This window comes from Apodemus sylvaticus, chromosome 3 (assembly GCF_947179515.1).
Source record: "Apodemus sylvaticus chromosome 3, mApoSyl1.1, whole genome shotgun sequence".
In the NCBI taxonomy this organism is placed as follows: Eukaryota; Metazoa; Chordata; class Mammalia; order Rodentia; family Muridae; genus Apodemus; species Apodemus sylvaticus.
Window position 1 is genome coordinate 101,480,746 of NC_067474.1, and position 14,254 is coordinate 101,494,999.

Sequence of the window (14,254 nt, forward strand, 5' to 3'; positions counted from 1 at the left end):
CTTTCAGTTGGCTGGACGGTTTCTTAAGTTCAGAAGGGATCTGGCCAATCTTTTCTGGAGCTAGGTGCCTCCCCAGCTAACACTCGTTTTACGACACTCACAACCCCAGGTGTCTCCTTATCCAGAAGTAATCCTGAGTCTCCCCCATTGGCTTCCAGCCATTCACTCGAACCCTGGCCAGGCAGGATACTTCTTCCGGCTTTTGCCTCAGCTCCCAGGGGCCCTCACGACAGTCTGGACCCTCTGGCTTAGCTGCCGTTATTTGTTATATACACTCTTCGGGACGCCGATTGTGTAATAACAATACCCCCACACACCTGATGGGTAATAGAGTGTCTTCGCCGGTACCTCCAGGCACCCCATTGGGATGTCTCCTGGAAAATCTCAAGTCTCTAAAACTAACGCAAGATGTGAGGCGGTCAAAACTAATAAACCTCTGTAATAAGGTCTGGACTCAATATAAGCTAGATAATAATTCCAAATGGCCACCTAATGGCACCCTAGATCCAATTGTTTTAAGGAATCTTAATACATACTATCAGCAATCCGGTAAATGGGACCAAATCCTATACGTTCAAGCTTTTATCTATCTCCAGTCTAAGCCTTCTCTTTGCGCTGCCTGCTCCCCATCTGTGTTCCCACACCCTTAGCTCATTTGCTCCTATAGCCTATGTATGTTAACAAGCCTAAATCTGCCTAGACACCACAATTTTATCCATTGCTGCCAGCTTTCTTTCTGTGATCCTAGCATCTTTACTAACCAAGGCAATATACTTTCCTCTACCTATACAACCTGTCAAAGCTACTTAAGATTTCCATTCCTAGTCTCTCTTTAACTATTGCTCTCCTATCTTGCACTCAATCCTGTCAGAAGGTTGTTATTATTAGATTTAAGACAGACAGAATTCCCAAAGGCCTGACAGCTTCTCCCAGGAGGTCTCAGAAGAAAGATGGACACCGCCACAGGATGCTGCCTGAAAGTGCAGTGGACAAAACCGGATACCTTGAGTCAAATGACTTAGCTAAACAAAGGTAAGCCATTTCTCATGTCATGGGTATCCATTCCACAGAGAAAAGCCATGCATCTTCTGTGCTTGAAAGTCAGACTGACAGCCAAAGCCGCCATGGAGACCGGAGACCACAATGAACTGCTGGCTACTGGAATCTGTCATTCTTTAATAATATAACTGCTACGTTATTGTTTATTCCTCAGACTTCTGACTACATTGACAGCTAGACAGTTATCTCCTTACCTAAACTGTTTCCATTAAATGCTTCATATTTCCTCTTCTTGCTCTGTCACTGTCCCAACCTTCAATTCTATTCCTTCTGATCCACAAAGGCTCATCTTAAAGACTTTTCATGTGGTTAACTCATGTTGTTATCTCTTTAATAAACTTGTTAGCTACAGGAAACCTACCCAAATCTACTGCTCATGGACCAAGTAGGCTCCATCCAGATAAGTACATCTGCCCAAGTTCCCACTTTACTACCTTTCCAAAGGGTAGGATTCCTCTGGGTTTCAATTGTACATCTTAAGAAAGATGTACAAGTTTCCTTTCTCCCAAATGTACTTAGTCTTATTCCCAAACTATACTAATGTGTTCCAACATCTTGTTAAGTCCAGGCCCTTGCCATATCCAGGACAGCTCCAGAGGAGCAACCTTCAGATGCTCCAATCTCCTCTCAGCTTCTCCAGACGCAGACAGCTTCTACTGGACCTGTTCTCTGACCTATCTTCAAATGGCTCTACAAACCCTGGACAACAAAGAAGCAGCCAGTCCTCCTGAGACTGGACAATCACCCCCCATACCCCTTTCTCTAGGTTCCCCAGAGACATGCCGCCCCAATGTCAGCATGAAGCAGCCAGATCACAACAACGACCCTATTCCTGCTTCGCCGTATTCGCCGTCACTTTTCTTTTTTCTTTTTCTTTTATTAATTAACCAAACATTGGGGAATGTTGGGGTTTTGTCTAAGCTCCACCCCACACCTACCTGGCAATAGCCAGGTATGCCCCGCCCCAGAGATCTGGCCCACTATAAGAGGGGCTACTTGCCCTTCCTCTCTCTCTTTGCTCTCCACTCTCCCACATACTCTCACCTCTCTGCCCCTGGGGCTCTTCCCCCCCTCCACGTGGTCATGGTCAGCCTCCACTCTCTCCACTCTCTCTATTCTCTCTCTCTTCTCTCTACCTCTCTCTCTCTACCACTAACTCCCATCCCCTATTCTGAATAAACTCTATTCTATACCATGTCTGTCTGTGTGTGTGGTCCCTCAGGGGCAGAGGTGCCCAGGCAAGGGCCCGCCTGGACACCTTCCTCCACGCCGCCTAGCCACACTCACCTAACCCCCTATACTCCCCCTATTAAGCCCCTTCATCATCCTGCTGCCGAAAGTCCTCACCTAACCCCAAAATACTTCAATGATATTTTCCAGTTCTAACCATTTGCCTAAGAATTTCATGAATTAATTGTTTTTAATTGCTGAGTAGTATTCCATTGTGTAAATATACCACATTTTCTGTATCCATTCCTCCATTGAGGGACATCTGGGTTCTTTCCAGCTGCTTTCCCCGGGGGGGGGGGGGCTATGGATGAGGAGGGTGACTTCTTGTGAATCTTCTCCCCATGTTAACTTGTAAAATAAAGGCTATAGCCAATGTTTGGGCAGTAGAAGAGAAGGTGGAGCTGAAAAGTTTCAGGAGAAGGAGGAGGGGGAGAGAGAAGACTGGGAGAGAGAAGGAAGGAAGATGGAGGAAGAACAGGATGACCCAGATTCCATGTGACTTCCACAGGTAGCTATGAGTATCTTATAAGGGGTGGATATTTACAGGACAATTTGTCTTAATTAGGTAGGCGATTTATAACATTATCAATTGGCTCTGAACTTACTGTGTGGGCCACTTGTAAATTGAGAATTTATTGGTATTATATAAATCTGAATGATTTAGTTATGAGCTTCAAGAGTTTTGATTTACTGGGTTAAGATTTGTGACAACTAGCTGTAAGGGGGAGATGGCTGAGAAGGTACAAGCAGTCCTGAGGCAGGCGAACCAGAACTGGGAAGACTGCTGCATGGGGTAGAGGCTGCAAGATTGCTGGGGCAGAGTAGCTGGGTATAGCGCAGGATGGTGCAATTTTTTTAAAAAATTCCCTGCAACAAAATCCATAATATCTTTAAGTCATGGTTCAAAAACCTGTACTGTACAAAATTGGAAAGTCTAAAGAAATGGACTAATACCACTTACCAAAGTTAAATAAAGATCAGAAAAATAATTTAAATAACCCTATAACTACTAAGGAAATAGAAGTTATTGAAAGTCTCCCAATGTGGGGACAAAGCCCAGTGTCAGAGTTTTAGCTCAGAATTCTACCAGATTTTCAAAAGGGCTAATCTTAATATGCCTCAAATTCTTCCATAAAATACAAACAGAAGAAACATTGCCAATTTCATTTTTTTGTGAGGGCACAGTCACCTTGATACTCAAATTGCACAAAGGTTCAACAAAGTAAGAGAGTTGTAGACAAATTTCCTTCATGAACATTGATATAAAAATATTCAAAAATATTCACAAATTTCTAGAGCACAACAAAAAGATCATGTATCATGATTAACTAGGCTTTCTCTCAGAGATACAAAGATGGTTCAACATATGAAAATTTGTCAATGTAATCCACTGCATATACACACTAAAATAAAAAATTTACATGATGATCTCAATAAGTACTTAAAAGACCTTGGATAAAATTCAATGGCATTTCATGATAGTTTTGGAGAGATCAAGTATGCAAAAGGTATACCTATCTCTTTTAATGCCTAGTGTGTTTAAACTCACAGTACATGTGAACTGTAAAAGAAAGATTCTTCTGGTTATTAGCACAGAGAAGAACATGAACACATTCATGTTGTAGTGTGTTTTGTGTTGCATCTATGTTAAAACACTTTTCTTCCAGGTATAACACATTGTCCAGTTTTCTTTTAGAAATGCATGTGAAAATATAATAGAGGCATGAGATACAGTGCTGTAAAGAAAATCACATACGAATAAGAATATCATGATAAAAGACATCTCTATTACACAATCTCCTCCCAAGGCTCAGGATTCAGAGTTAGGGTTAGGGTTAGGGTTAGGTATAGTGGAAAGGTTGTAAGAGCCAGAGGGAGGGGACAACTACAGTCAGAGTGTGTTCATGATAAAAGAGGACACCTGCACACAGGGATTGACCATGGCTATGATTGCAGAACAGAAGACCTGACTACTTTAAACCAGCCAATATTCCTTCTTTAAGTTGAGAGGAAGTCAAAAGGTTCTACCCCTGAATGAGTACCTATTGGCAACTTAGATCTCTTGTCAAGCACAGGCACTGGGTCATTAACAGGCTGCCCATGCTCCTGTAAATGGCCCTGTACTCATGTACATACAGGCATACATAAGTGGACATTGAACATGCTCATGGATAACAAGTACTCATTTGTTTTCTCTGTTCTTAACTCATTTATTTCATGTATTTCCTATGGACTTAACGGTCTTTTGTTTTGGTGAAAAGCAGTATGTAGTCAATCATGTATGCTATCCTGTATGTACATATAATCATTACATTTTTCATAGCTCTGTTTGGTTTATGGGTTTATATATTTGCTCTGAGTGTAAGTTCTCTTTCTGTATCAGCCATATTGTGCATTCTGTAGATACAGGAGACAGGATGCAGACTGCTATTTTCCTATCATTACCTCTGTGGAGCATTAGCACGGCCTTATCCACTGGAAATGGCTAGAGTCGCAAAGCCAGCACAGCTGTTTGACACAGTTCCAGGGAGCCGAGCCTACTGCTGCAATTGCTGCCATTGTATCTCTCAGTTTCGGGTTTAGGGCTCTGTGTGCCGCATTGTTGGGGACTTTCTGCACTGTGATTCATTTTATGTCTTCTCCTGAGAAAATTGTGACAGAGTAATTTAAGGAAAATCCTAAAATAAACTTTACCTGGCCCTATTTGGAAGCCTACCTTTTGCCCTGGGCATCATTAAGCACAGAAGGCATATAGTTGAATGAGGCCATTACTCCATGAATCTTCTTGGATTATTTGCCGCTGAGCAAACTCAAAAAATATAATTGGTATAGAATGAATGGAAACAATTGACAAACTCTGACTGGCCAAGAGAATGGGTTCCATATTCTAGGATTCCTGTTACACTAATCTTAGAGCTCTCTGAAAATTTAGTTTAAAGAGAGTTAATCATACAGGATGTATTCTTAGGGGAGTAGGACACAATAATCAAGGTATTAAATAAAATAAATGTTACCTACTTTATAGTATAGATGATGAAACATATTGTAAATGAAATTAGGTATTTGTCTTTGCTATTCGTAAAAAGACTAGCTCAGGTACTTTATGTTTGTTTGGAGTGCTTCCAGACTGCACACCCTGCCAACTTAAAAGCAGATTGTTATATAATGAATGAGCTTGCTTTGGAGGAGACAATCTTCAGAATCTTTTTTTCTCTCCCCCCCCCCCGATATATTTTTTATTTACATTTCAAATGATTTCCCCTTTTCTGGCCTCCCACTCCCCGAAAGTCCCTTAAGCCCTCTTCCCTCCCCCTGATCTCCCATCCACCCCTTCCCACTTCCCTGTTCTGGTTTTGCCCTATACTGCTACACTGAGTCTTTCCAGAACCAGGGGCCACTCCTCCGTTCTTCTTGTACATCATTTGATGTGTGGATTATGTTTTGGGTATTCCAATTTTCTAGGCTAATATCCACTTATTAGTGAATGCATACCATGATTCATCTTTTGGGACTGGGTTACCTCACTTAGTATGTTGTTCTCCAACTCCATCCATTTGTCTAAGAATTTCATGAATTTATTGTTTCTAATGACTGAATAGTACTCCATTATGTATATATAACACATTTTTTGCATCCATTCTTCTGTTGAGGGATACCTGGGTTCTTTCCAGGTTCTGGCTATTATAAATAGGGCTGCGATAAACATAGTAGAGCATGTATCCTTATTACCTGCTGGGGAATCATCTGGTTATATGCCCAGGAGTGGTATAGCAGGCAGAATCTTTTATTTATTTATTTATTTGTTTGTTTGTTTGTCTGTCCGTCCATCCATCCATCCATCTATCCATCCATTTATCCATCCCTCCATCTATCTATCTATCTATCTATCTATCTATCTATCTATCTATCTATCTATCTATCTATCTATCTATCTATCTATCTATCTATCTATCTTTCTGTCCGTCTGTCCGTCCGTCCGTCCGTCCATCCATCCATCCATCCATCCATCCATCTATCTATCTATCTATCTATCTATCTATCTATCTATCTATCTATCTACCTACCTATCTATCTAAAGCTTCTGATTTTATTCCCCTCCTGGTTTACCCTCTGACTATTCCACATCCCAAACCTCCTCCCTGCCCTACTGTCAGCATGAGGATGTCCCTACCTGTCACCCTGTCCCACCAGGCCTCTAAACTCCCTGGGGCCTCCAGTCTCTTGAGAGTTAGCTGCATCTCCACTGACTAAACTCAGACCCAGTAGTCCTTTGCTGTATGTGTGTTGGGGGCCTCATACCAGCTGATGTATGCTGCCTGGTTGGTGTTCCAGTGTGTGAGAGATCTCGGGGGTCCAGGTTAATTGAGACTGCTGGTCCTTCTACAGGGTCACCCTCCTCCCAGCTTCTTTCAGCTTTCCCCTAATTTGAAAACAGGGGTCAGCAGCTTCTGTGCATTGGTTGGGTGCAAATATCTGCATCTGACATTTTCAGTTGCTTGTTGGGTTTTCCAGAGTGCAGTCATGCAAGGTCCCTTTTTGTGAGCGCTCTATAGCCTCAGTAATAGTATCAGGTCTTGGGACCTCCCCTTGAGCTAGATCCCACTTTGATCCTGTCACTGGACATTCTTATCCTCAGGCTCCTCCCCATTTCCATCCCTGCAGTTCTTTCAGACAGGAACAATTATGGGTCAGAGTTTTGACTGTGGGATGGCAACCCCCACCCTCACTTGATGCCCTGTTGTTCTGCTGGATTTGGGCTCTACATGTTCCCTCTCCCCAATGTAGAACATTTCATCTAAGGTCCCTTGTTTTGAGTCCTAAGAGTCTCTCACCTTCCCCAGGTCTCTTGTATAGTCTGGAGGGTCGCCCCAACCTCCTACTTCCCAAGGATGTGTTTCCATTCTTTCTGCTGGTCGTCAGAACTTCAGTCCTTTTCCCCCACCCAATACCAGATCATGTTCCCTTTCCCTTTCCCTCTCCCTCTCCTTCTTCCTCTCTCTGTCCCTGTCCCTTTCCCTGTCCCTCTCCTTTTCTCTCTGTCTCTCTGTGTCTCTGTGTCTCTGTCTCTCTGTCTCTGTTTCTCTCTGTCTCACTCTGTCTCTGTCTCTGTCTCTCTCTCTCTTTCTCTCTCTCTGGCTAATATAGGCCTAATAATAAAAGTAAAATCTGTTTGGGTTGTATTTTCTAATTGGGTCTGAAAATTTGACCCTGGATATGTAATGAAAACTTCAAATCCATAATCTGTACTTCTTAGAAAATCATAAGTCTCTTTGTATTCTCTGAAACCTGTGTAAATAAAGAAGCAGTCTGGTTTTTAGTTAGACAGAGCTTCAGAAGTGATCTGATTGCTTTTTGATTAGAGTTAAGAAGGCTCCTGGACCACGAGGGTCTGACTCCCTCCACTTATGGATTCCTTGTCTCCTCTGAGTGCTGTCCTGTCAGCAATAATCAGGAGGAGGTCTCCTACAGAGCATCCATCCTGCTATAATATTAAAGCCCAGGGGATCAATACAACCAATGAGGATCAAACAACTAAATGAGGATCAATACAAATGAATGAGGAACTGTATTTCATCAACCCCAGGAGAGCCAGCACTCAGGTGATGACCCTGAACCTCTACTGCTGGTTGCTTCTCACTGTCTCTAGCACAATGTGTGACACGAAGTGAAGGACAGTCAGTCACTTTCTCAGTGTGAATTGTCTAAGTCTGCAAGGCAAGGTAGATATTTGCAGGGCATCCTGAGGCATTGCAAAAGAATTAAATGTTTATTAAGAATTAACGAATGAACAAATAAAAGATTAATTTACCAATAATTTATAGAAAAGTATAACTATACCAAATTATGATGCAATATATGCTACAAAATATACTTTAATAATTAAATAAATACATTTATAAGCAAATGAATGAAAAATACATAGATGAATAAATTAAGGAACAAACCAACCAAATAAATAAATAAATAAATGGAATGGAAGGATAACAAATGGGTTTATGTATAGGCACAGCAATGCACATTACTGCTGAAACATCTAGGCAACTTGTTCCAATTTATGCAAAATGACTGATATTTTTGAAAAGCCAGAATTTGAGCAGTGAGGTTCAGTGTCCTAGTTTCTGGCAGTTCTCTCCACTTTGTCTCAGGACTCACTCCTTCTCCTCAATCAGTCTTGCCAGAAAGTTAACTGAGGAAGACAGGGCTCTCCAGACTTCTGCTCTGACCACCTCCCAGGCACAGAGGCTGTGTTTCTTCTCTCTCAGGTACACAGTGATCCTGTGGAAGTATTTCCTCACAGCCAACAGGGAGTCTTCCTGGGTCAGGGGAGGTTCCTGTACCCCCACCTGCTGCATCAGACAAGCTTGCAGGTCATTGAGCTGCTGGTGGAGGTCATTGCAGAATGAGTCTAGGAGGGTTGCATCCCAAGCAGCAGATGAGTCCTTTGATGTGAAGAGGGTCAGGACCTGCTGGGTCAGCTCACTCAGGACAGGGATGGCTTGAGCCTTTTGCATCTGCTGGGCATCCACCTTCTTCAGGGGGAATCCAAAGTCCTTCCTGTCCTTTAGGCAGGAGACAGGGGAGAGTCTCCTCATTTGTGCCAGGAGGGTCAAGGCTCTCTTGTTGCTGAGGTTTTGTTGCTGAAGCAGGTCACATCCTAGAGAGCAGGTTGACCAGTAGTTCATCACCACCAGGGCCATCAGGAAAGCACAGAGCCTAGCCATTGTGGATCTTGAAGATGCTGCTGATCCTCTGGGCTGTTTGGTCCTGAACCTTCCCCTCTAGGTTCTCTGAAGACCATCCTGTGTGGATGTGTCTTAAATAGGCAAACACTAGTTTTCATTTTCCTAATGCCCTTTCCTTACTTCACACTGGTCTTTTCACTTTCTTTACCACATTTTCTGCTTGGGTCTGGGCATTTTTCTAAACCATTTTTGTTTTCACTATTGCTTCCTTTTTCACTGCTCCCCATCAAAAACTATTTTACTCTTTTTTTTCTTGTGATTAATTTCTAATCTGTTACACCATAGATCAACTATCATAGTTTGAAACTTACAAGTTTATTGTAAGACAAATTTTTCAGTAAAATATTACATAAGTTATTTAATTTCATTCTAGAAGTATTTTTAATTTACATTTCTTACAAAGACATTTATTTCATAATACAAGGTACATTGTAAATTTTAATAAATTAAAAATACCCTGAAGAAAATATATACTTTAAAAATTCTCAATATTTAAAGCTGTAAAATTGAGTTCTTCAAGTTGCTTTCTTTAAATGTAATATAAATTATATAAAACTTAATTTAATAATCACTGTATATCAGCTATCTATCCAATTTTAATGTGATCATGAAGATACAGGGTGCACAAAGGCTTGCGGTTAAACTAGCTGAGCTGAGAGTGTTTTCTGGAACCCAGGGATGCAGTAGAGAACCAGTGCATGTGCAGGAGCCCTCATCAAAATTCACAACATTGCAGGTGCTGCATGCTATCTCTCTCTCTGTCTCTCTCTTTCTCTTGCTCTCTCTGTCTATCTCTCTCTCTCACACACACACACATACACACACATTCACACACTCACTCATTAATGACAAAGGCAATTTATGTGGTCTGTAAACCTGTCTGCATTTTTCTTTGACACATTGAATTCTTCACTTCTGGGATTTCTTTTCTGTCTTTATAGGACCTCTTCACTGATTTTTCTATTTCATTGTACCGGGAGTTATTCTGGTTTTGTTATATTTGTACATGATCTTGTAGCTACCTGTGCCTCTGATTATTGATTTCAAATGTTTTTCAATCAATTCAACACTTTGCTTTCCTTTCAGAAATCTACCAGGCTCATGCACATTTGTAACTACAAAGGACCTTACAAATGGAATGTAGGTTGATTTATAATCCCACTTTACGAAGAATAACACCACAGTATCTACTGAGAGACCCTCATTTTCTTTCCTTTCTCTTTGTGTAATTTAACACATTGAAAATCAAGCATAACTAGGCATAATTTTTTATTCTAATACAAGAAACTGAAGAACCAAACTCTTTGCCTGACTTAATTCATTTCCTTAAGTGAACAAAGAAAATCTCCCATTTATTCAAGTTCAATATCAATTTAATTATTTGTTACCTCTCTTCTCTGAAAATCACTATGGTTATTATTTTTTCAAACACATATATTATAAGTCTTTGGATACTTGCTTAATAAATAAAATAGGCATTGGGGACTTTTCCAAGTCAGGAACATGCTTTTAGTAAATACGGAAACACTTGGTTGCTTTTTTCCCATAATCCACGTTAAAGCCTGTATGAGAATAGATCTTAACTGATCTTGAGAATATGTGAGAATCCAAAAGAAGTAAACTCTAACCTGCTAGCGAGTGGAGAACATAGGGGCCAATAGAGATGAAAAGCTTCCTCCCTTTATAAACTTATATAGGCTTCCAGTGGAAGGTGTGGCTCAAGGTTGAGGTAAGTGTTTACATCTCAAATATCAAGAACACGGTTGTGTCTTCCCATCTTGAAGTGGATCTTCCCTCTCCAAATTAAGAGAAACTAGCTCACAGGTGTGCCCTACCTTTTGGGGTTTCAGGTAATGTTACATGTGGTCAAGTAGACAACCAAGAATAGTAATCACATTCTCAAGGGCCAGTCCACCAAGCTGAGAGGGTGAAGCCTTGCTTAAGTGAGAGAACCTGTCACAGACATGAGGTAGAGAGAGACAGAGGTAAAAACCTGACATTGATTGGCATCCCTCTGTGTGCATATGCAAATGCAAGCACAGAAGCATGCATGTACAATATGGATGTTAAAAGCTAACACAACATAACAATTGTATATTATATGACAGGGTACACTGAATATGACAGAATAGAAAGTGGAGAATAGGCTTCAGATCACAAGTGTGAGGACTTTTTGCACAGTGTGCTGAAAGCAGAAACACCAAGACCAGCAGTCACTAGCAGGAAGGTCTCAAAGCTAAAAAGCTTCAGTGTGACAGAGGTTGCCATTGCACAGGCAAATTGTATAAAGATGTAACTTTCATCTTACAAACAAAATTATCTGATATTAAAGCATGGCCATTGGTGAGATGCTAGCTTGTCTGTCTGTGTTCATAAACACATACAGAGTTCCTCAGTGCTTTAACTCTGGTTCCATACTGCAGGCTCACTTTCCATGTGTGTCAAAGACTGCACTGTTTAGGCAACAATACATTAACCAGGCTCTATAACTGACCATGATATTCACATAGTTCTCTAGAGCTATCGTAAGTACTGTCGACACCATACCTAATTTTTGTGCTCATGTTCATCCTTAAACACAGGATACCTTAGTATGGTTCAGCATCCATAAAAATGTGTTTCAAATGATAATAGAAGCAGTTCTAGTCTCTTAGCAGCTTGTATTCTGCAGTAACCAGGCTCCATGAACTTCTAGGATATTGAAAGAGTTCACAGCTGTAGAACTGGATATGCCAGCTTCACAGAGCATCGGGGCATAACAGCATGTAGGCACTGTGCAAACATCTGGGGCTCCACAAGTGTTCTCCCTATGAAACAACACCTCTCTCTCTCTGTCTCTCTCTCTCTCTCTCTCTCTCTCTCTCTCTCTTTCTCTCTCTCTCTCTGTCTCTCTCTCTCTCTGTCTCTCTCTCCATCTCTCTGAATTTAGATGTGCTGTCCTGTGCAAATGCATCTGTATGTGGAAGACAGAGGTGGGTGTCAGGCACCCTCTTGTATCACTCTCTGACCGACGCCTTCCTCATTGCCCCACATTGGCCTTCAGGCTCACTGATTTCACTAGATGTTGGTCAGATCACTGGGTGGACTGCCTCTCTTAGCTAGGATGTTACTGTACCCTGCTCTTCAACAGTGTGTACTGGTCACTGCAATTCAGGAATTGCAGACAAGGAGAACTGGATATGGCCATTTTCACAGTCTCAATCCTGAAGCTGGACAGACATGGCTATCTCCAGCTTACATGGTGTTACTATACACAGATTTAGCCTCATGGAGAGCCAGGTGATGCTCCGTGACTCTTAGGATCCTTCTCAAATGGACCAGATGTTTCTGTGTGGACTGGGTGTGCATTGACTGGGTCAAGTATGCAGGAATAATAGCTCAGTATTTGGTCTCCTCACCCCACTTCTATTCCTATATCAAATTCCCAAATTCCGTTGAATAAAAGCAAGTTATTATATCTAAGATCCGAAACACATTATGACAACACATAGTTTCTGAGAAAAGTTATATCTGGGGTTATTTCATAGTATTTTTATATATAATCATAAAATGATAGAAATTAGGTTTAAAATAATCACAAAAGAAAAATTAAAGGAGTTCATACCTGACAGATGTTAAGCATTCACAGAGAGCTAAGTTTATCCAATAATTACAGTTCCTCCACCCAGAGTCTTTGTGAATAACAAGATCTGCAGGTCACCTGGTATCACTTGATTATCCCTCAAATACACAGAGTTCAAGTATCTGTCCCTATAATATCTAAAGTCCTTTATATATTCTTGTGCTTCTTGTGAGGACTCAGACAACTACCTTCATGTGAGCATGTTCCTCCTTCAGAGAGACAGTGGCAACTTTCTCCTGACCATGGATTTAAGAGGCAGAACCCGACATCAGGGAGAAATTTGCATTTGACAGCTTACTCTTAAGAAGGAGCTGATGAAGCTCTAGGGTTTCCTTGGCAGCTCTACATACAGATGCACATTGTCTTCCTCCCTTCACACATCATCCAGAACCCAAAGAGGCTGATGGGTTAAGAGGTCCTGGGTCTTTGAACTATGCCCCTGCAAAAACCAAGATCTCACTCCAATTGGAATAAGCACTAGGTTATTGTGCAGCAATTCAGAGTGACCATGCCCTGGAACATGGATTCATGATACACCAAGTGGCATGCTCCATTATAGAAGAGGTTACCTCAACTGCTTATGTCATGAGCCAAAAGGCACTCCCAAATCACTACAATAACTGAACCGTTGTTGCTGGTGTTAGCAGGCCAATCAACAGGTTGACAATCTCTTCTGTGTGTTCAGATTCTATTTTACAGCTCTTGTAGCTCAGGGGTTGGTTATGTCAGTTTCACAATGCATTCCTCATGGTTTATGTGAGTTTTGTTGTCAGGTTGCTACCCAGGGAATTGCACTCTGAAGAAGAAGGAGACTTCTTCAGAGAACTTCCACCTGTGTGGACCTAAGAGGGTTTTTCTCTCCATATGATGAGAATTGGGGTGGAATGGAGTTTTCCAAATTGAAGTAGGTACTGCCAAGGAAAGACCTGTTTTAGTATCAAGAAAACTCTGCCAGGAAACAGAATTCTGAAGGGGAGTGTTGCCAGAGTTTGTTTTTGTTTTTGTTTTTGTTTTGCAGCATTTCCAGTAGCTGCCTCGCTTCCTCCCTAAATATTATTTTATTCCTTCCTTCCTCCTTTATTTCCTCCTTTCCTCCCTCCCTCCTTCCTTCCCTCCCCCCTCTCTCTACCTCCCTTCCTCTGTCCTTCCCTCTCCCTCCCCCTCTCCCTATCCCTATCCCCCCCACCTTGACACAGTCAGCATTATCTCATTAGAGGAACATTCTCTAACTTCCAAATGGGAGGATGTTCTCAAGCGTGAGAGATTATTTTAAAACATTGAACTACTTCCTTTATGGTGATTATCATTTTCAGAAAAAAAATCAGGCGGAAATCAAGACGTAATCGAGAGCATTGAACAGTGAGCACAGTTTGTAAATGCTGAGTGAATGAGCAGGACATGGGGATGCTCTGCCTCAGGGAGGGGCGAACAAGGGCTGAGAGATTGAAAGGTGGGGTCTGAGACAGCAGGGAGGTACTGGGAGTCTATCAGAGAGAAATCTGTGTGTGCACACATATGCACATAATTATATATAGTATTCATTGCTATACATGATGTATACATCATATATACAGTACATCATGTATAACACAAAATTTTA

The 14,254-nt window shown here is 41.5% G+C and overlaps 1 protein-coding gene across 1 annotated transcript; it reads right to left on the reverse strand.

Annotated features, from left to right (window-relative positions):
- Positions 1 to 8,438: 8,438 nt before the first annotated feature.
- Positions 8,439 to 9,011, reverse strand: LOC127679951 (interferon alpha-12-like). Its single transcript, XM_052175521.1, has one exon. The coding sequence runs from the start codon at positions 9,009 to 9,011 to the stop codon at positions 8,439 to 8,441; it is 573 nt and encodes a 190-aa protein (XP_052031481.1).
- Between the last annotated feature and the right edge of the window lie 5,243 nt (positions 9,012 to 14,254).

Excerpts from the sequence above, each read along its gene's own strand:
- LOC127679951 (XM_052175521.1), bottom strand. The coding sequence starts at position 9,011 with ATGGCTAGGCTCTGTGCTTTCCTGATGGCCCTGGTGGTGATGAACTAC.